The sequence below is a fragment of the Thamnophis elegans genome, chromosome 2 (assembly GCF_009769535.1).
Source record: "Thamnophis elegans isolate rThaEle1 chromosome 2, rThaEle1.pri, whole genome shotgun sequence".
Taxonomy (NCBI): Eukaryota; Metazoa; Chordata; class Lepidosauria; order Squamata; family Colubridae; genus Thamnophis; species Thamnophis elegans.
In genome coordinates, this window is record NC_045542.1 from 158,509,861 (window position 1) to 158,531,776 (window position 21,916).

General features: G+C 41.1%; 2 protein-coding genes across 3 annotated transcripts; both read left to right on the forward strand.

Annotated features, from left to right (window-relative positions):
• Positions 1-298: 298 nt before the first annotated feature.
• Positions 299-11,042, forward strand: LOC116502457 (zinc finger protein 391-like). The gene is made up of 6 exons (XM_032208346.1): positions 299-380; positions 3,432-4,672; positions 7,986-8,091; positions 8,163-8,254; positions 10,278-10,353; positions 10,631-11,042. Exons 2-6 carry the CDS (start codon positions 3,823-3,825, stop codon positions 11,040-11,042), a joined length of 1,536 nt encoding a protein of 511 aa, XP_032064237.1. The 5' UTR covers positions 299-380; positions 3,432-3,822.
• Positions 304-21,528, forward strand: LOC116523850 (zinc finger protein 239-like). 2 transcript variants are annotated; one of them, XM_032238939.1, is made up of 2 exons: positions 304-384; positions 18,796-21,528. In XM_032238939.1, the coding sequence occupies exon 2, from the start codon at positions 19,445-19,447 to the stop codon at positions 20,339-20,341; it is 897 nt and encodes a 298-aa protein (XP_032094830.1). In that variant the 5' UTR covers positions 304-384; positions 18,796-19,444; the 3' UTR covers positions 20,342-21,528. The 2 variants fall into 2 exon arrangements, with proteins under 2 accessions (XP_032094830.1, XP_032094831.1); XM_032238940.1 differs by lacking the exon at positions 304-384 and adding an exon at positions 14,558-14,646.
• Positions 21,529-21,916: the final 388 nt, after the last annotated feature.

Consider the following 21,916-nt stretch of genomic DNA (forward strand, 5'->3'; position numbering starts at 1 on the left):
AGGGCTCAGCCTGTAGATAATCTTCACAAGTGTCACCTTTCACTATTTCACTTGCATCGGTTGCAAAGGTCGGTTGGTAGGAGTGGAAAATGACTTGATGGCATGTAATCCATGCAAACCTCTTAAAAACGCCTTCATAGGCAGAGACGGGACGAGCCTGCTTTACCTCCTCCTATCGGGAGATGGCAGTCAAATGGGCAACATTGGCGCCTAGAAAGCCGTGGAGGCATCTGGGGTTGAGCGTTAAGGAGTTAAAACCATCAAGTGCAGCATTGCTAGATAGGAAGGGAGAGAAGTGCAGGATCTAGAGGATCCGTGGCGGGAGGAAGAAAAGCCGAGTGGTTTCTGGGCTCCTGCAAGAGTCGAAGCAGCAGCAGCTGGTGGGTGAGTTGAGGGCAGGTTGGGGGAGAGGCTGGGAGCAAGAAAGGCTGCTTGATTTTCTCCGCAGCGTAGAAGCAGAGAAGCAACTGGAAGAAAGACAAAGGCAGTTGGATGTGATCTTAGCGATCATGCAGTCCGACCACCTGCTCAAGCACGAGAACATAGACCATTTCAGCAAATGGCTCTCCAGTATCTCCTTCCAAGCCCCGGGTCATGTTTGTTGCTCTTTCGTGTCTTTTCTTCAAAGGAACCTTCCTGTTCATAAGTATTAAATCCAGTATAGCTGAGCCTCTAATTATCTCTTGCATGACAGAGTTGTCAGGTTCCTCAGAAACCTCTAAGAAGCAACTGCACAGCCATTTATCCAGATTGGTATGGGCTCTCCTGACCTAGCAGTGAATTAGTCTACGGCCGTGATAGTGAACTTATGGCACCCGTGTCACAGGTTGCATGCGGAGCCATTTGTTAGGACACATGAGGCATTGTCCTGTCAGCTTACTTCAGCCTGGTGGAGGGTAGAGAAACTTCTGAGGGCAAAAAACCACCGAAAATAAAGCCTCAGGGAGGAGTGGAGGCCATTTTCGCCCTCCCCAGGTCCTGAGAAAGCCTCTGGAGCCTGGGGGGGGGGGGGCGAAAAATGGGTGCATCACATGGCAAAAGCAAGAGGGAGATCGGGGGTTGTGCTCATAGAATTATGGGTGTGGCCATGGCCACTCACGAACCCCTTGAACTCCCCTGAGTTTTGTCACATGATGGGAAAAATGTTAGCCATCACTGGTCTAGTGTCTAAATCTAGAAGATCTCCAAGATCCCTTGCAACTCTGTTGTTCTGATATGGACCTGCTGGATTTTTGGCAATAATATTGGAAATCCCCAGAAATCACTGGGGATTTTTCCTTTTTTGTTTTTGTTTCCATGTCTAGCCAATAAGGGTGGCATTTGCCTATTGGTGCCTCATCCATGTATAAAACTGGATTACTTGTGTTTAAAACAGCATTTTTTAAAAAAAATGGTTTCAGAACCTTTGGGATGTTCAGCTGTATAGGTAGTCCTAACTTACCATTTGTTCCCTGAGCCTTCAGTGGCACTGTTGCAATGGCACATATACATTTGCTCCACAAATTAGTGCTGATTGTAGCGCTTGTTCAGTGACCTCAACAAGTCAGCAGTTCCTGTGGTTATGAAGGTGCAAGAACAATTTGGGTTCTGTCAACTGATGCACATTTATGATGGTTTCAGCATCCCACACTTGGGATCCCCATTTGTGACCTTCTCAGCTAGGCCCTTGTCAAGCAAAATCAGTAGTGATGCCAGCAGGAAGTTGCCAGTCACAATCAGGTGAAATTGTCTTTAATACCCCACAGTGATTCGCTTAACAACTGCAGAGGAAGAGATGTAAGTTGGCACTGTCCTATGATATCATGCTTCCTGATCTGGCTGCTTAGTGACAGAGATGCCTTTCCCAAATGGAATCAATAAGTGAGGACTGCTTCAATAGGAATGTCACCAGTGTGGTTGTGGACAGTGTTTTCTGCCCTTACTTGGAACTGAGGACTTCCATGGCAAAACTGGTGCTTCAAATCATGCAGAATCTTTAGGCATCATTTTATCAATTAAAGCCCCCACATCTCTAAAATTAGCACCAAAGGTTTGACTGTAACCATTTTGGAATTTGGGCAGCTTTCAGGTAAAAAACAGATGGATTTTCCACAGCTCTATATTTGGTATAGAGCTTGGTGCTTGAGCAGGGGGTTGGACTAGAAGATCTCCAAAGTCCCTTTTATCTTTAATTCTGTTATATCCTTCCATTGTTCAAGTATTATATTACATCCAAAGTTCTTTGCCCACTGAATTGTACAATGCTTTACTTACTCATTCTGCAAGTTCAATGTCAGGGTTCCAAGTAAAACCTTCAACCAATGAAGACTCCAATGCAGGCAATTCCTCAAAGTTCCAATCTATTGAAGATGTCATATTGGCACATCTGGGAAAACCCGAATCTGTAAGCTTCTGGTTTTCCACATTCAAAAAAAGTCAGAGTTCCATCTCCTGCACCCACTTGTCCATCACATGATCCAATCACTCCACCTACCCAAGTGGAGACATCCCCCCCATCATGCCTATCCATGTGCAGGCTGAACGTCCTTGACTCCCAGAGAAAAGATGCTGTTATGGCTATAATTCTCAACCATCTCACAATCCCCCTCTCGATTGTCCAGGCACTAAATGTGGCAGCCCTAAAGATCCAAAAGAAAAGAAGGGCCCCAGGGCTGACATTCAATTTCAATAGCAGTTTATAAATCTTAGTAATAATATGTTCAACCATTCACTTCCATTTCATTATTCACGAAATTCCATCCATTGCTCTTTTTCTCTAGTTCAAATCTTTCTTTCAATTGTAAATATAGAAATCAATGGCAAACATCCTTCTGATTCCAACTTGTATATTTGCGGATAGGGGCACGATAATTGAACAATATTATTTAACCATAAGTCAACCAATCCTGTTTTGCCACCCTTTCTTTTCTTAAAAAAGTTCCTGGGGAGACACCAAAGAGTAAAAAATGATGACTACAATCAACAGTTGCTTTAACCGTATCATACCATAAAAAGCTTTGCCATCAAATGCTTTATTCATGCCCGTCAAGCTCAAGGAAGCTCTTATTTTGGAGAGTCCCTCACTCTTTTTGCCAGAAAACAACAAGCATCAAAGTACAATTTCAAATCTGGTCAACTCAAACCACTATCCTTATCACCTTGTAATAATTTATGTTTAATTTTGCGTTTTTCCCCTTGCCATATAAACCTAGAGATGTCCATTGTTTAAATTTAGTTTCAGTTATAATATTTAAAGTGTATTTTATGATTCAATGTATATTTGAACTTGTATCACTATAATCTCCAATGTGTCAAATGAATCATAACTAACATTAGAAGCTATTTCAGCCTTTTGGTACATTGGCTTTTTACTTGTAATATATACTTTGTTCACATCTTCTGCAACCATTTTATAATGATTTTAAACTTACACTTTTATTTAAATCTTACAGATGAAGAGGATACTAATAAGAGCACTCCGGACAACTAGGAATAACCAGCAACTTTGAAAATTAGAGCAAATTGAGCCAAAATGTAGACAGTAATGCAGGCCTTGCCCAGCGAGGAAGAAAACAGTAGCTTGAATCAAAGCTCCATGCAACAAAAGATCACACGTATTTTGAACCCTTCGAGAACCTCAAGGGTGGAAAAGCTCCATAGATGTGCCTGTTGTGGGAAAAGCATTCATAGCAAATCACATATTATGCATAAGAGGATCCACACTGTAGGAAAGTCATACAAATTACCTGAATGTGGGAAAATATTTAGTTAGATCAGCTGCCTTGTGGTTAATCGAAGGACCCACACAGGAGACAAGCCCTATAACTACTCCCAATGCAGTAAATGCTTTTGCAAGCAGGACAACTTGATGATACATCGGAGAATTCACACGGGAAAACAATTGAATGTGCTGATAGTTTGAAAACTTTCCGTCTGAATTCCACCCTAGTGGTACATTGGAGGATGCACACAGGAAAGAAATCATATAACTGTCTTGATTGTGGTAAATGTTTCATTACAAATTCTCATCTGGTGATACACCAGAGGACTCACACAGGAGAGAAACCCTTTGAATGTCCTGTTTGTGGGATAGGGTTCCGTCATAAATCCAGCTTGGTGAATCATCAGACTATTCACACAGGAGAGAAACCCTTTGAATGTCCTGATTGTGGGAAATGTTTCAGTCGGAATTCTAAGCTGGTGGCACACCAGAGGACTCACACAGGAGAGAAACCCTTTGAATGTCCTGATTGTGGGAAACGATTCAGTCAGAATTACAGGCTGGTGGAACACCAGAGGACTCACACAGGAGAAAAACCCTTTAAATGTCCTGATTGTGGGAAATATTTTACTATGAGTTCCAGCCTTCTGAAACACCAGAGGACTCATACAGAGGAGAAACCGTTTGAATGTCCTGTTTGTGGGATAGGGTTCAGTCATAATTCCAGCTTGGTGAATCATCAGACTATTCACACAGGAGAGAAACCCTTTGAATGTCCTGATTGTGGGAAATGTTTCAGTCGGAGTTCCAACCTGGCGACACACAAAAGGATTCACATAGGAGTGAAACCTTTTCAATGTTCAGATTGTGGGAAAGGTTTTCCTTGGAATTCTAAGCTGGTGGAACACCAGAGGACTCACACAGGAGAGAAACCCTTTGAATGTCCTGATTGTGGGAAATGTTTCAGTCTGAGTTTCAGCTTTCTGAGACACCAGAGGACTCACACAAGAGATCTTTGAATTCTTTGTTTTTTATTAAAGTTTTTTTAATTTTTAATTTAAAACAAATACAACATCCTTCTTTACATGCTATAGAAAGTGTATCAGTTGGTTACAAATAGCTTTTGCGCATCTCTTCCACAGTCAAGAAACATAGTTCATGTTAACTCGAGCATTTTAACTCAAATATTCATACATGTCACCATCATCATATATCCATTTTCATTTGATTATAATTATTATTTTTAAAAAAAGATAATGATAATAATAATTTTTGTTTCTTAAACAATACATGCCCACACCAGTGGGGAAAGAAAAAATCGAAGAAAAAGAAAAGAAAAGAAAAAACAAAAGAAAAACAACAAAAAAAGGGGTAACAGGTATATATATATATAAAAAGTATAACAGCTGGTTACAACATGTTTTGGTGCATCTCTTCCATTAATTCATATTATAATTAATTCATATCATAATTCATATTAATTCAAATATCTTAACTCATATGTTTACCGTATTGACATCATTATACCTCCACTTTTAGTTGACTACAGTTATTTAAACATCCTTCATCCTTAACTATGCCAAAGGTTTAGTCCATAGCCACATGCTGACATCTCATTTACTTGTTTGTAAAATCCTCTATTAACATCAAATCCACATATCCTGTTTTAGCTGAACATCCATAATATTTAATACCAAAAATTCCATCTTCCATGCAATGTAGTTTATTATCATTCTCCTTCTTTATGTAATTATATCGTATATCGTAACATTTTCCCCATATTAGTTAACATTTAACTGTATATACTTTATTTTATTTTTTAATAGTAACAATTATTGTGATTAATAACCTTTGTATATGGTCCAAAAATATTTCCAACCTTCCCTTCTCATATCCAATTATTATTTATCATATCAACTCCACATTATATACATTACTATCAATATCAATTATTATTCAGCCATATCTATTACAAATAAGAATAATTAGATTTAGCTAATTTCAAATTGTATTCTTCCATCTATCAGCCTATGTCTCTCCAATAACAAAACCTTCTCAATCCTATTGCCATTCGTCGAACAGATTTACCAAATGTTTTTATAAGCAAGTCCAAACAGGGATATCTTCACACCTTTTTACTCAGGATGCCTCTGATGAAATAATAACGTTGTCCCAGGCTTGTTAAACTTTTCAATTTGTTTTTAATTCTCAAGGGTGGAATTAAAAATTCTGCAAATGATGTTTCATAAAGTGTAGATTCTTTAATGCTTCTCATTCCTCCTGCGCTCTGTCTTTTAAAATAAATCTTCTGTATGGCTGCATCTCTTTCTCCCTCCGAAATAACCCAGACGCCCTGCATGTCAGCAAGTTGACAGGCTTCATTTCCCACATTCTTCATTTGTATTTCAAGAACATTCAAACATTCAATGTTCTCACTTTTTTCTTCATATTTTAATATCAAATGGTCCAATTTTTTTTTCAAATCTTTCATATGAGTCAAACAACTTTTGAAATGCAGAGAAAAACATTTGAAACGAACTTTTCGGAGTATATATCGACGCCATGTTGTGACGCAGTCTAAAATATTTGCAAGTAAAAACACACTGGGAGCTGTGCGATCTTATCTGATCTTAGACCAACACAGTCAAGCAATACAAGTGTCAGATCGTAAAAAGCCAATTTATAGTAAGTTAATTTACAGCCCACTTAAAGAGAGTCAGAGAAAATATTAAAGTAGATCTTTAAAACATTTAAGAAATAGGGTAACCACCGGCCATAAATCCATTAAAAAAAAAACAATTCGTCGCTAGATTCTTCTGTTCTTTGGTTTTAATTAGCTTAGATCTTAGTGCGGACCGTCTCTCTTTGAGTAATAAAATCAGCTTACCAGTTGAAATCACTTCTACCATTCTTAGGGGCAACCTGCAGTTTCGGTTAGCATACAGCTAATCCAGAAGGAGCTGGCAAAAGGGGTTGAATTCCAAGCCCCCCCCCCGAGACCTGCGAACGTCTCTGAGGTCACTGGATCTCCCCAAACCTTCACTGTCTCTTCGGGACAGCTAGGATCGAAAACGACCCGTCCAAATTCCTTCGGAATAGGGGATTTCAGGAATAGCCTGAAACTCCGTCTTCTCACTGCTAAGCCCCGCCTTCTTCCTAGAGATCTTTTAATTCTTTGAATGTCCTGATTGTGGGAAACGTTTCAGTCAGAATATAAGCCTGGTGATTCATCAGAGGACTCAGACAGGGGAGAAACACTTTGAATGTCCTGATTGTGGGAAACGTTTCAGTCAGAATTCAAGCCTGGTGATTCATCAGAGGACTCACACCGTGGAGAAACCCTTTGAATGTCTTGATTGTGGGAAACGTTTCAGTCGTAATTCCATCATGGTGAAACACCAGAGGACACATTCAGGGGAGAAACCATATGAATGTCTACAGTGTGGGAAACATTTCAGTGAGAATTCCAAATTGGTGAAACACCAGTGCGCTCACATGAGAGAAACAATATGAGTATTCAGATTGTAGAAAACATTTCAGTCGGAATTCTGATCTACTGATATACCAGAGGACTGATACAGGAGTGAAGCCATACGAGTGTCCAGATTGTGGAAATAGTTTCACTTACACACAGGAGAGAAAGTCAAGGAAATCCACATTAGGCAAGAATTGATGAGTTTAGAGAAGGCTTAAATTTTATTTCTAATCTATCATTGGAAGTAAAGGTGAAAAATTGACTATTTAAGTTCTGTCCTGATTCATTTTATTGAAAAATATCCCAGAGGTACAGCTGGGAGGGGGCAGAGCTGCAGCTAGTGCAGTCGGAGCATGTTTACAGTAGCGCCTCCTGGTTTTATTTTATCAATTTTTTGTACTCTCATTGGATCCTTTTTATTTAATTAACATTCTTTGGTGGAGATACAGCGTAGACCAATTACCTGAATGTGGGAAAATATTTAGTTAGATCAGCTGCCTTGTGGTTAATCGAAGGACCCACACAGGAGACAAGCCCTATAACTACTCCCAATGCAGTAAATGCTTTTGCAAGCATGACAAGTTGATGATACATCGGAGAATTCACATGGGAAAACAATTGAATGTGCTGATTGTTTGAAAACTTTCCGTCAGTATTCCAACCTGGTGGTACATTGGAGGACGCACACAGGAAAGAAATCAAATAACTGTCTTGATTGTGGTAAAAGTTTCATTACAAATTCTCAGCTGGTGATACACCAGAGGACTCACACAGGAGAGAAACTCTTTGAATGTCCTGTTTGTGGAATAGGGTTCCGTCATAAATCCAGCTTGGTGAATCATCAGACAATTCACACAGGAGAGAAACCCTTTGAATGTTCAGATTGTGGAAATGTTTCACTCGGAATTCTAAGCTGGTGGTGGCACACCAGAGGACTCACACAGGAGAAAAACCCTTTGAATGTCCTGATTGTGGGAAATATTTTAGTCTGAGTTCCAGCCTTCTGAAACACCAGAGGACTCATACAGAGGAGAAACACTTTGAATGCACTTATTGTGGGACACGTTTCAGTCAGAATTGTGAACTGATGACCCACCAGAGGACTCACACAGGAGAGAAACTCTTTGAATGTCCTGTTTGTGGGATAGGGTTCAGTCATAATTCCAGCTTGGTGAATCATCAGACTATTCACACAGGAGAGAAACCCTTTGAATGTCCTGATTGTGGGAAATGTTTCAGTCGGAATTCCAACCCGACGACACACAAAAGGACGCACACAGGAGTGATGAAACCCTTTCAATGTTCAGATTGTGGGAAATGTTTCACTCGGAATTCTAAGCTGGTGGACCACCAGAGGACTCACACAGGAGAGAAACCCTTTGAATGTCCTGATTGTGGGAAATGTTTCAGTCTGAGTTCCAGCCTTCTGAGACACCAGAGGACTCACACAAGAGATCTTTGAATTCTTTGAATGTCCTGATTGTGGGAAACGTTTCAGTGAGAATTATTGTCTGTTGAACCACCAAAGGACTCACACAGGAGAGAAACCCTTTGAATGTCCTGATTGTGGGAAACGTTTCAGTCAGAATATAAGCCTGGTGATTCATCAGAGGACTCACACAGTGGAGAAACCCTTTGAATGTCTTGATTGTGGGAAACGTTTCAGTGAGAATTCCAAATTGGTGAAACACCAGTGCGCTCACATGAGAGAAACGATATGAGTATTCAGATTGTAGAAAACATTTCAGTCAGAATTCTGATCTACTGATATACCAGAGGACTGATACAGGAGTGAAGCCATACGAGTGTCCAGATTGTGAAAATAGTTTCACTTACACACAGGAGAGAAAGTCAAGGAAATCCACATTAGGCAAGAATTGATGAGTTTAGAGAAGGCTTAAATTTTATTTCTAATCTATCATTGGAAGTAAAGGTGAAAAATTGACTATTTAAGTTCTGTCCTGATTCATTTTATTGAAAAATATCCCAGAGGTACAGCTGGGAGGGGGCAGAGCTGCAGCTAGTGCAGTTGGAGCATGTTTACAGTAGCACCTCCTGGTTTTATTTTATCAATTTTTTGTACTCTCATTGGATTCTTTTTATTTAATTAACATTCTTTGGTGGAGATAACAGCGTAGACCATAGCACAGACAAAACTTTTTGTTGCTGCCGAGGATTAAATAGGCATGGGAAAAAGAAAGAAACGCCATGGCACCAGCCCGGGATCTCTCCCTCCAGTGAAAACAGCAAAACAACCAAGAATTGAGGAGCATTTTGTTGGCAAGAGATCTGTAAGTAAAACTAACTTCCCCACCCTTCTCAACAATCTGGAGAGATTAGAATGGGACCTGCAAAAAGACTTGGCAAAACAGCAGTTACTAAACTTTCCCGACCTTCGGGAGGGGGGAACAAACTGAAAGCCAGCCCTTCTCACAAACAACTAGTCCAATTACATCCTGTATGGATTCTTAGTTAAAGGCTAAAAAGGCAAAGAACAACCAGATAATTCAGAGTACAGAGAGTTTACCTTGGGAAAATTCAACGGAGTTTAGGCAAAGCAATGCCTTCTCATAGTGCAAACGGTGGTTTCAATATTCAAAGAACTAATTGCCATCCAACACGATTTCGAGACATTGAAAAAAAGACTTAGCTGTTTTTCTTCAAGTACAATATCGGGCTCCAGGCACCCCCACTAAAGTTATTACAGAAGACTTGATTAACTCCCATACGCAGGATAAGGAAGAGTAAAAGAGCAAAGAGCCAGAGAAACAGTTAAAGAGTCGGATAAAAAGTGCCAGTCCACTCAGAAAAACAGTCCCTCCACAGACAAGGCAACGAAAGGGAAATGCAATAATAGAGAAGCTGCGCAAAAAATCAGGAAAGCATCCCCCACCCCAATTACAACAATCACATCGCTCACTACAAACAAAATGGATTGCTTTTAGAATTAATATGTACGGACTTAATTACGGATGTTGGAATACCAGAAGTGCAATACTAAATTCCCTAAGCCAGCTTCTTCAATGTCACAGGGATCTGATCTCCATGAAGTGGCTCCCTGAGGCCCCAAATTGGAAGCGGATTCTCCTGTCTTTCAAACAGCCCACCATACCACAGATGCTATTCAAGATGAAGGCACATTTAGCCTCCTTTCAAATCTTTCCCATCAGACTATTCGGTGAGGAAAGGGTTACTCCGTAAATTGTTAACATGAGAGCTCCCAAGGTGGCTGTCTCATCCTCATTTTCAACCTTGGGAAAGAGAGAGAAAGACAGTGAATCAACATCACGGAAACTTGTCTCATTAATGCTTTGGTGCTATCCCAAGGAAAGAAAAATACAATATATTATTCAAGTTAGAAAATTTAAAGAAATTCTTATTGGTCACAATGGACACAGCAGAGCTGCTTATAGATCTGGTCTCCCCAATAATTGAGCCTCTCACTTCTCCTCCAGAGGACGAGGCATGAACGAGGTATTTTCCATCATGGAAAATACAAGCCAAGATCCAAAGGGGCAATTAGAGGTCCCAGTAGAGATGGAGATGCTTTCATACCTGTGTGAATATCCCATGACACCTTCAGCACCAACCCAAGAAACTGAGAGACGACCCATGTCAGAGCCACCATCTCAAAGAATGATGTACGACATAATAACTCCTTGCTCTACACCCAGAGAAGAGGTATCGGAATGGCAAGCTCTGTTAGCTGGTGCTAAAACCTCTTACCCTGATCAAGTTCCTCAGGAGAATACACAGGACTTAGATGGGACACCCCTGCTTTTAGAGAAGTCCAATTCTGTGCGTGATGACACTTCAATCCATGGCAACAACCAGAGAACCTCTCTTTGTATAAATCAAATTTCCTGATGAGCTGCAAAAGATGACCCACTTTCCCTTATAACCTGGAATGTAGTGGGTTGGTCTGTCCAATTCTTTTTTGACTATATATCACAATTTGACATCTTATTCTTACAGGAAACCTGGGCCCCCGCAGAGATTCAGTTAGATGGTTATTGGGTTAACTCAATCCTGGCTGTCCCAAGGAAGTTTTGGGGGAGAGCTAAAGGGGGTATTGTGATATTAGGTAATACATCCTTGCAATTTAAATGTGTATCACTGTCACAAAACAAATCATTGTCTGGATTTGTTTTCCCATTTTGTCTCTCATAGTTGAGGTCTACCTATGATGTCAATAGCAATAGCAATAGCAGTTAGACTTATATACCGCTTCATAGGGCTTTCAGCCCTCTCTAAGCGGTTTACAGAGTCAGCATATCGCCCCCACAGTCTGGGTCCTCATTTTACCCACCTCGGAAGGATGGAAGGCTGAGTCAACCCTGAGCCGTTGAGATTTGAACTGCCAAACTGCAGCTAGCAGTCAGCTGAAGTGGCTGCATTACAGCACTCTAACCACTGCGCCACCTCGGCTCTTACAGGCCTCAATTACAGGCCTCTCTCACCTTTTTAAGTGGGAGAACTTGCACAATTGGTGGCTGACTAAATACGTTTTTGCCCCACTGTATCTACTGTATTTCTCTCTCTCTCTCTCTTTCTCTCTCCCTCCCCCCCTCTCTCTCTTTCTTTCTCTCTATCCCTCTACTTAACTTCCTACACTCTCTCACTCTCCCTCCCTCCCTACTGTATTTCTCTCTCTTCAAAACCTTGGTGCGTCTTATACTCTGGTGCGTCTTATACTCTAGTGCGTCTTATACTCCAAAAATACGGTAAATGGAATGAGAAAAGTGCTAATGAAGTTATCAAATGGATATTAGTCCCAGGAACCATAGAGCTATGCACATCTCTACTAAGGAATAAGTTTGGAAGATCTTACTTAGAGTGGTTTGAAAATTTAAATTTAAATTTGAATTCGGTTCTCATTAACAGAACTCACTCCAAAAGGCCGGTTTCAAAGAATAAAAAAATGGTTTGATAAAGATTGCATGCAACTAAAAAGGATATATAATATGGAGTACAGGAAAAGTAAAAATGCCCCTTTTGAGGATCACACTCACTACTTAAAGCAGCTGAAAGCACAATATAAGAATTTTTATGTAGGCTTTCTCCTCCAAGACACAAACCCCGCTACCACATATGCAGTGGCAAAATTCTGTGATGCTACAATGTCCACAAGAAAAAAAAATGGTTATAGAAGTATAGTTGTCAACTTGTATCAATTATTTGGACATTATCTCTATCAATTTCTGGACCGTTATATTTACTCCCATACTTATCAGCTTTTAACCCAGTTAAACCAGGGAGTGACCGAAACAATTTGAGAACATATATGTTATTATCCACTGTTAATCTCAATAGTTTTTAATTATATTTTAATGTCAGTACTTTTTAACATATTGTAAAAAGTAATGAGTATTGCTGGTCTCTGACCATAAAAAAGGTTTATACTTATACAGAGATACAGCTGTGATTGGAGAGAGAAAATGGGAAATATAAATTTGATAAAGATGTACTGTGTGATTTTTTAAATTTTTTTTTTTTTTTTTTGGTTCTCAAGCCTTTTCCTCTCCACAGGATTCCTCGAAGCTTTGACCTCTCCCATAGGGTCCATTTAGGCATTTCTTTCCTCCACAAAGTCCCACCGGCCTTTCCCTCCCCACAAGGTCCCCACCGGCCTTCTCCTCCCTCACAGGTTCCCCACAGGCCTTTTCCTCACCCACAGGTTCCCCAAAGGCTTCCCCCTCCCGCTGCATCCCCGCAGTCCTTAGGCCTGACTTCCACCCCACCAGGCCTCACAGCCTCCTCTTCCAAGGTCTCCGAACCTCAAATTGGTGAAGAAGGCCAGGACACGGATCCCAGGGCCACATGGCTATGTCCTGGAAGTAGCCGGGTTTTTTCAGTGTGCCTGGAATTTAACCCTGGGCCATGTGATGGACTTGTGTAAGCAACTGCCATTTTGTCACACCTGCCTCTAGGCCAAAATGGCGGTTGCTTCTGTGTCATTTTCACACAGGAGAGGGAGAATGCTTTATCTCAAGCTACTGAGGAACAACAGGAGGCTCATTCGCAATAACTATTTAAACTTTAACAATTAAACTGACAGCATGAACGGGGCTTCCTCTGTCTGACAGCTATTTATACCTCCGGCTGTCCGACAGATAGCCAATCAGGAGCCTGCGATTCTCCTGCCAGCTTGCCGGTGCATCAGAGCCAATAGGAATTGCTCTTGGCTCGTGTGTAGCTGTGTGGTCACCCCTCCGAGGACTTAATACTCCTTCCCCCCGGATTGGACAGACATAGTCCCGTAAGCAGGTGGGCCTGCGTCGGACCCTCCCAGAGCATCTCAATTCCTGGGCAGGGGGCTGCATTCCAAATATCATGCAGAATTAAATTAGAATCCAAGGCAGAGCTATCCTTAAGGTTCCAATTTAATAAGACAGACATGTTGGCACATTACTCTGGAATTCCAATACTGGAAATGACATCAGAATTCCACCCAGTTAAAAGTTCATGATCTTGTCCCCACACCCACAATCCATCACATGCTCCAATCTTCTTCCACACTGGCGTCTCCACTCAGCTGTTTCCGGTCAGGTGTGAAAGTGCGGAAACAAATGTGACCTTGGCTTCTAGTAAAGAATGAAAATAACACATTCCACAATCCTACTCCTTCTATTCCCCCCTCCCATCGACTATACTTAAAGAAACAGCATAATGAAATAAGAGAAAGTGTGGCAGGCCAAAATTCTAAAAGGAATATAAATGCATGCCTGACAGGCGGCCTCTCCTCAGAAGAAAAACGTTTCCTGAAAAGAGAACAACATAAAAGTTAACATACAAAAAATAACCACCAACTTCCACCCCTAGGGGACCCTTTGGCTTATCGGGAAACTTGTGGTGGAATTGATCTACTAACTTCTCCACTTTTAAGTTCCCACTTTTCACCCAAGTGGCTTCAGACAAAGGGTAACCCTTCCATTGCACTAAATACTACAAGCGACCCTATTCAACCTAGAGTCTACAATCTTTTCCCCCTCAGATTGGGTTTCCCCTTCTATCACTATAAATGGTGTTTCCCCTTCTATCTCTATAGGAGGAGAGAAAGCTTGGGTGGATTCTCTTATGCTAGACCCATTTACTGGTTTCAACAAGCTACAATGAAATTCCGGGCCAAATTTCCCTAGACTTCTGGGTAGACTGAGCTGAACTGTAAATTGGTTAACTATCTTCACTATAGGGAATGGACCTAGAAATTTTGGACCAAATTCCTTGCTAGACATTCCTAATCTTAAGTATTTGGTAGAAATGGGACGAGCCTGTTTTACCTCGTCCTATCGGGAGATGGCGCTCAGATGGGCAACATTGGGATTGAGCTTTAAGGTGTTAAAACCATCAAGTGCTGCATTGCTAGAAGGGAGGGAAGAGAAGTGCAGGATCTACTGGATCGCTGACGGGAGGAAGAGAAGCAGAGTGGCTTCTGGGCTCCTGCAAGAGTCGAAGCAGCAGCAGCTGGAGGGTGAGTTGAGGACAGGTTGGGGGAGAGGCTGGGAGCAAGAAAGGCTGCTTGATTTCCTCCGCAGCGTAGAAGCAGAGAAGCAACTGGAAGAAAGACAAACACAGTTGGATGTGACCTTGGAGATCATGCAGTCCAACCTCCTGCTCAAGCATGAGAACTTAGACCAAATGGCTCTCCAATATCTTCTTCCAAGTCTCCTAGGAGGAGCACCCACAACTTGGGAAGGGAAGCCGTTCCACTGGTCGCTGTCAGGAGATTTCTTCTTGCTTCTGGGATGCTTCTTTCTTCATTGGTTCCATTTAAGAAGAAACTGGAATGGTATGGGCTTCCCTGAGTGAGCAGGGAATTGGTCTAGATCTAGAAAATCTCCAAGTTCCCTTCCAACCCTGTCATTCTATTATGGACCGGCTGTTTTTTTTTTTGTCAATAATATCGGGAATCCCTAGAAATCTTTCTAGGATTTTTGCTTTTTTGTTTCTATGTCTAGCCAACAAACATGGTATTTCCTTTTGGTGCCTCATCCCTGTATTAATCAGGTTTAACTATGTTTAAACCAGCACTTTTAAAAAATGTATTTGAGAACCTTTGGGGGGATGTTCAGCTGTATAGGTAATCCTCACTTACCATTTCTTCCCTCAGCCTTCAAAGTTACAATGACACTGTAAAGGCACACATACATCTGGTCCACAAATTAATGGTCATTGTAGCACTTGTTCAGTGACCTGAACAAGTTAGCAATTTCTGTGATTATGAAGGGGCAAAAAAATGAGTTGCAATAATTTGGGTTCTGCCAACCGGTGCACATTTATTATGGTTTTAGCATCCCACACTCGGGATCTCCATTTGTGACTTTCCCAGCTAGATCCTGTCAAGAAAAATCAGTGGGGATGCCAGCAGGAAGTTGCCAACCATAGTCAGGTGAAATTGCCTTTAAAACCCCATAGTGATTCACTTAACAATGGCAGAGGAACAGATATAAGTTGGCATTGTCATGTGATATCATGCTTCCTGATCGGGCTGCTTAGTGACACAGGTGCCAGCCCCAAATGGAGTCAGTAAGTGAGGACTGCTTCAATAGGAATGTCACCAGAGTGGTTGTGGACAGTGTTTTCTGCCCTTACTTGGAACTGAGGACTTCCGTGGCAAAACTGGTGCTTCAAATCTTGCAGAGTCTTTAGGCATCATTTTATCAATTAAAGCCCCCACATCTCTAAAATAAGCACCGAAGGTTTAACTGTAACCATTTTGGGTTTTGGGACAGTTTCAGGCTGGAAACCCATGGATTTTCCACATATAAACGTGTTTGTAGGTGTGTGTATTTGTACTTTCTCTTTATGCATCTATCTGCAATTCTATTATCTGTCCCCAACACTTCTATATATATTTCATAATAAACCTTTAAAGTGCTAAGAATTTGTTTTTTACACAAATATTTTATTAATTCATCAAAACATACGATACAGAAGTGCAAAGAAGAAATAAAAATAATGGAAAATGGGAGGAAGAGAGGAATGTGTAGGGGAAAGGGGAATGGAAAAAGAAAAGCATTGTCTTCTGGCTCTTTTGATGCAGTAGAATAATAATATAAAACCTCAACTATTTACATTTATCTGATAATATAAACTAGCCACTTCTATAACTTACCCAATCAACAAAACCCAAAATCAAACTTTCATTTTTTTTCTATCTCAGGAACAAAGTCCAAAAGAACAAGATTAATTTTCAAATCAAATCTGTTCTTTTCTTTATTCAAAGCAGCAATTTAGCCATCTCTGCTAACTCCATCAGGTTTTGCAGCCATTCATTCATTGTGGGAGTGAAAATATTCTTCTATTTTTGTGCATATAGCATTCTTGATGCCATCAACACATATAACATCAAAGTTTCATTTTCTTTCAAGTTCTTTATCCACTAAAAGAAAACTTTCTGGTTTTATCTTTATATTCTCTTTAAGAATCTTCTACATTAAGATTCTACTCCAATATTTCAATTAAAGGAAACAACTACACAAAGCTAACAAATCAAATTAAATTGGACATGGAAATATGGAAGAATCTGCAACTTTTCTTAATGGGCAGAATAGCTGCAATAAAAATGAGCATCCTGCAGAAGATACTCCTTTTATTTCAAAACATACCCATAAAATTAGAGTAAGAGTATTTTGAAGACCTGAACAAAACAGTGTAGAAGTTTATATGGCAAGGAAAGAAACTGAGAATTAAATTGAAATTATTGCAAGAATCAAAAGAGGAAGGAGGGTTTGGTCTGCATGTCTGGGAATGATACCATCCAGCTGCTGTATTTACATGGGTAAGAGAGTACATAGCTCTAAGGAATAGGAGATTATTACTACTGGAGGGTCATGATATTCAAATAGGGTGGCATGCATTTCTTTGGTATGGGAGAAGCACATCACATCAATACTTTCAAAGGCATTGCATAACAAATGCATTATTAGTAGTGTGGAATAAAATGAAACAACAAAATTATATACTAGTCTGGCGCTCCGCTCTAGAAGCACTAATACACCCAAACCTTATAAATATGGAAAAATTGTTTTATATATAAGAATATATTAAATAAGAAGGTGAATTGAAAACCAGATTAGAATTAAAAGGACAAGGGGTGGAATTGGAGTGGTGGTCATAACTGCCCTGCAAATAAAATCATGTTATGTGAAGGATGTGAAAGTATGGAGTATCTATAGACAATTGATGATATTAGATAAATTATTAGTGAGGACTGATAATAAATTGATAAGGGTACCATCCCATAAACCCATCTTATCTTACAACAATCCTACTTCTTCTTCCTTCCTTCCCTCCTTCCTTCCCTCCTTTCTTCTCTCCTTCTCTCCTTCCTTCCCTCCTTCCTTCCCTCCCTCCTTCCCCCCTCTCCTTTCTCTCCTTCTCTCCTTCCTTCCCTCCTTTCTTCTCTCCTTCTCTCCTTCCTTTCCTCCTTCCTTCCCCCTTCCTTCTCTCCTGCATTCCCTCCTTCCTTCCCTCCTTTCTACTCTTCTTCTCTCCTTCCTTCCATCCTTCCTTCCCTCCTTTCTTCTCTCCTTCTCCTTTCTTCCCTCCTTCCTTCCCTCCTTCCTTCCCTCCCTCCTTCCTTCCCCCCTTTCTTCTCTTCCTTCTCTCCTTCCTTCCTTCCTCTCCTTTCCCTTCTCTCCTTCCCCTTCCTCCCCTCTACCTTTCCACTCTTCTTCCCTTTCCTCCCCTCTCTCCTACTCTTACATTCCCTCCAATTCTTCCTCTGCTTTTCCCTCTCTCCTATTCCTCTCCTTTCTCCTCACCTTCCTATCTTTCCTTCTACTCCTCCCTCCATCCACTCTATCCGTTGTTGTGTTTACATATTTTCCTCTTCAGGGGGTGACCTGGTTCTTTTTTTTCTCTTCCTAATTGAAAGTTATAAGATTGGCTAAAATGTTTAGTAACCCATTCCCAAAATGTTGGAAATGTAATCAATACTATATTGCACATACTATCACATGTGGTGGACCTGTAAAAAAGCAAGGAGATTTTGGCTACACATTCAGATGTGGCTAGAAAAAATGATTGGACAACATATAAAATTCAAGCCAGAATTATTTCTATTAAGTATTATAATAGAAGGTGATAGCAAAGGGTCAATATACTTAATACTTCCCATAACCAGCAAGAATGGTGTATGCATAGCAATGGAAAAGTGAAAATACCCCTTCAGAAATGGAGATAATAAGTAAGATATTAACATGTGGAGAAATGGGTAGGCTAACGTTAGAGTTAAAAACAGAATATTATGACAGAATAGATTTTAACAGTGGCTGGAAACATGAGGTGGAAGTCGGAACACGAAAAAAAATAGGCTAAGTAGATCTGAACTGAAATATGTATGTATTAGAATGAATATATTGGTCAAAAATAATTGTATAAGACCAGCACTGTGTAAGTAAGTAGTATATATGTTATTTGTCTTTCCCTTTGGTTTCTAAGGCAGATGAAAAGCCATGATGGTATTCAATATACTTATATGTAAATCATAAAAAGATATATATATATTTTAAAAGCATATTTACTTTTTACTTGTAATGTATACTTTTTTCACATCTTCTGTAGCCATTTTATAAAGAAACAATTTTAAAGTTACACTTTTATTTTAATCTTACAGATGAAGAGGATACCAACAAAAGTACTCTGGACAACTGAGAATAACCAGCATCTTTGAAAATGAAAGCAAATTGAGCCTTCAGGAAAGCACACAATTCTTCTCTTTCCCCAGCTGGTGAGAGACAAAGGGGAGAAAATCCAGAACAAATTTCAAACTGGAAAAAATAGAGTATGCAGAACTCAACCACAGATTACATATAAAGATCAAAGGAGATTAATTTTTCCATTCAGAAAAAGAGGGAAATCTCTAGACATGAGTGAGGAGGAAAAAGACAATTGGATAGCCACAAAAGGTAGACAGTAATGCAGATCTTTAGACAGTAATGGAGGCCTTGCCCTATGAGGAAGAAAACAGTAGCTTGAATCAAAGATCCATGTAACAAAAGATCACACGTATTTTTGAACCCTTCGAGAACCTCAGTGGTGGAAAAGCTCCATAGATGTCCCTGTTGTGGGCAAAGCACACAGAGCAAAGTACAGATAATGCATAAGAGGATCCACTTTTGGGGGAAAGCCATTCAAATTATCCGAATGTGAGTAAAGATTTAGTTAGATCGGCTCCCTTGTGGTTCATTGAAGGACCCACACAGGAGAGAAGCCCTATAACTACTCCCAATGCAGTAAACGCTTTTTCCAAGCATGGCAACCTGATGATACATCAGAGGACTCACACAAGGAGAAGACCCTTTGAATGTGCTGATTGTTGGAAAACTTTCAGTCAGAATTCCAACCTGATGGTATATTACAGGATGCACACAGGAAAGAAATCATATAACTGTCCTGATTGTGGAAAAGGTTTCATTGCAAATTCCCACCTGGTGATACACCAGAGGACTCACACAGGAGAAAAACCCTTTGAATGTCCTGATTGTGGGAAAGGTTTCAGTCAGAATTCAAGCCTTGTAATACACCAAAGGACTCACACAGGAGAGAAACCCTTTGAATGTTCTGATTGTGGGAAACGTTTCAGTTGGAATTCCAATTTGGTTAAACACCAGAGGACTCACACAGGGGAGAAACCGTTTGAATGTCCTGACTGTGGGAAAAGTTTCAGTCAGAATTCTGACCTGGTAAACCATCAGAGGACTCACACAGGAGAGAAACCCTTTGAATGTCTTGATTGTGGCAGAAGTTTCAGTCAGAATTCCAACCTGGCGACACACCAGAGGATTCACACTGGAGATAAACCCTTTGAATGTCCTGATTGTGGCAAACGTTTCAGTCAGAATTCCAACCTGATGACACACCAAAGGACTCACACAGGAGAAAAACCCTTTGAATGTCCTGATTGTGGGAAACATTTCAGTCAGAATTCCAGCCTGGTGATACACCAAAGGACTCACACAGGAGAGAAACCATACGAATGTCCGGATTGCGGGAAAGATTTCAGTAGTAGGTCTAGTCTTATCAGTCATGTAGTTTTACACACAGGGGAAAAACCTTTCAGATGTCCAATCTGTGGACGGTACTTCAGACGAAAATCATCTTTTATTGCACACAAGGTAATCCATATGAGGCAAACACTGCCAGGTTTAGAGAAGGCTTGAATGTCATTTCTGATTCCCCATTGGAAGCGTAAGTTAGAAATTGACAATTTGAATTGTGGCTTGATTCGTTTTAGTCGGCATATCTCAGGATTATAATTTTAGGTGCGGAGAAAAAAATGGAAAAAAATTAGTGTGATAAAGGCTAACTAACTCTTTGTGTTGGTCAACAGAGGTGACTGGATATTTTCTTTTACAGAATTTGTGTAATTTGTCAAAACGGCCTTTGTGTGATGTTTTTTGTATATAGATTATTGAAATCCTACATTTGGAGTTTCCTTCTGTCTTGGCGTCCACCAGATTTTGATCCTCACAATTCACCAGCCAGCATACAAGTAATCCTCGAGACTTAACTATAATGAGGCCTACCTCTTATGGATGCATTTAGCAATGGTGACCGTACTTTGATTAACTAACCCCATCCCCTGCTCTCCCTTATGCAGCCGTTAAGTGAATGTGTAAGTTGCTAAATAGGACACTGGCTGCCTCAGTGTTGGGGGCTTAGCCCAGGCCCAGGCTGGTCCCCTCTCCCAGAGGCATCTCTAGGCCTCCTCCACCCCCTAAGACACCTATTGCTCTGGTTCCCAACTCTTCGTTCCCCCCAGGCCTTTTCCTCTCTTACAGGATCCCACCAGGCTTTTCCTCCCCACACCCCAGGCCTTTCTCACATAATACCCTTGGGCTTTTTCCCAGTCCCACTGGCTCCCTGTGGACCTTAGGCCATTCCAAACAAATGGAGCACCCACAACCTCTGGAGGCAAGCCATTCCACTGATTAATTGGTTTCACTTACAGGACATTTCTCCTTAATATTAGACTCCTTTTTGATAAGTCTGTTACTTCTTGTCTTGCTTTGGAAAATAGGTCGACCCCCTCTTTTCTGTATCGGCCCCTCAAATATTGCTATTTCGTCCCCGCTATTTTTTCTTTCTGTTAGACTAGACCCGTGATGGTGAACCTACGGCACGCGTGCCACAGGTGGCATGTGGAGCCATTTGTTGGGGCACGCAAGGCCCTGTCCGCTCCAGCGGGCATGTGCGCACTTGCCCGCTGACTTCGGCCTTCTTTTGAAGCCATTTTTCGCCATTAAAGGAAGCCTCTGGAACGTTAAAAAGTGGCCCTACGGCCAAACCGGAAGTTTGGGAGTGGTGACTTCCGGTTTGCTCCTAGGGCCATTTTTTGCCCTGCGGATCCTTCAGGAGGCTTCCCTGAAGGCTCCAGAGGGTGAAAAATAGTCCTACAGACAAACTGGAAGTCACCACTCCCGAACTTCCGGTTTGGACGTAGGGCCAGTTTTCGCCCTCCGGAGGCTTCAGGGAAGCACCTGAAGCCTCCGGGTGGGGGGGTCGTCCTCTCCAGGCTCCTAGAAAGCCTATGGAGCTTGGAGAGGGTGAAAAAACCACGCCAAAAGCAGGGGGGCACTAGTCACCCATGCATGCATGCTGGCCTGTGCGCATAGCATTATGGGTGTGGCACGCCCACGCATGACCCCCCTGCGCTCCCCCCGCTTTTGGCATGGGAGCCAAAAAAGGTTAGCTACCACTGGACTAGACATATCCAGTTCCTGCAAGTGTTAATC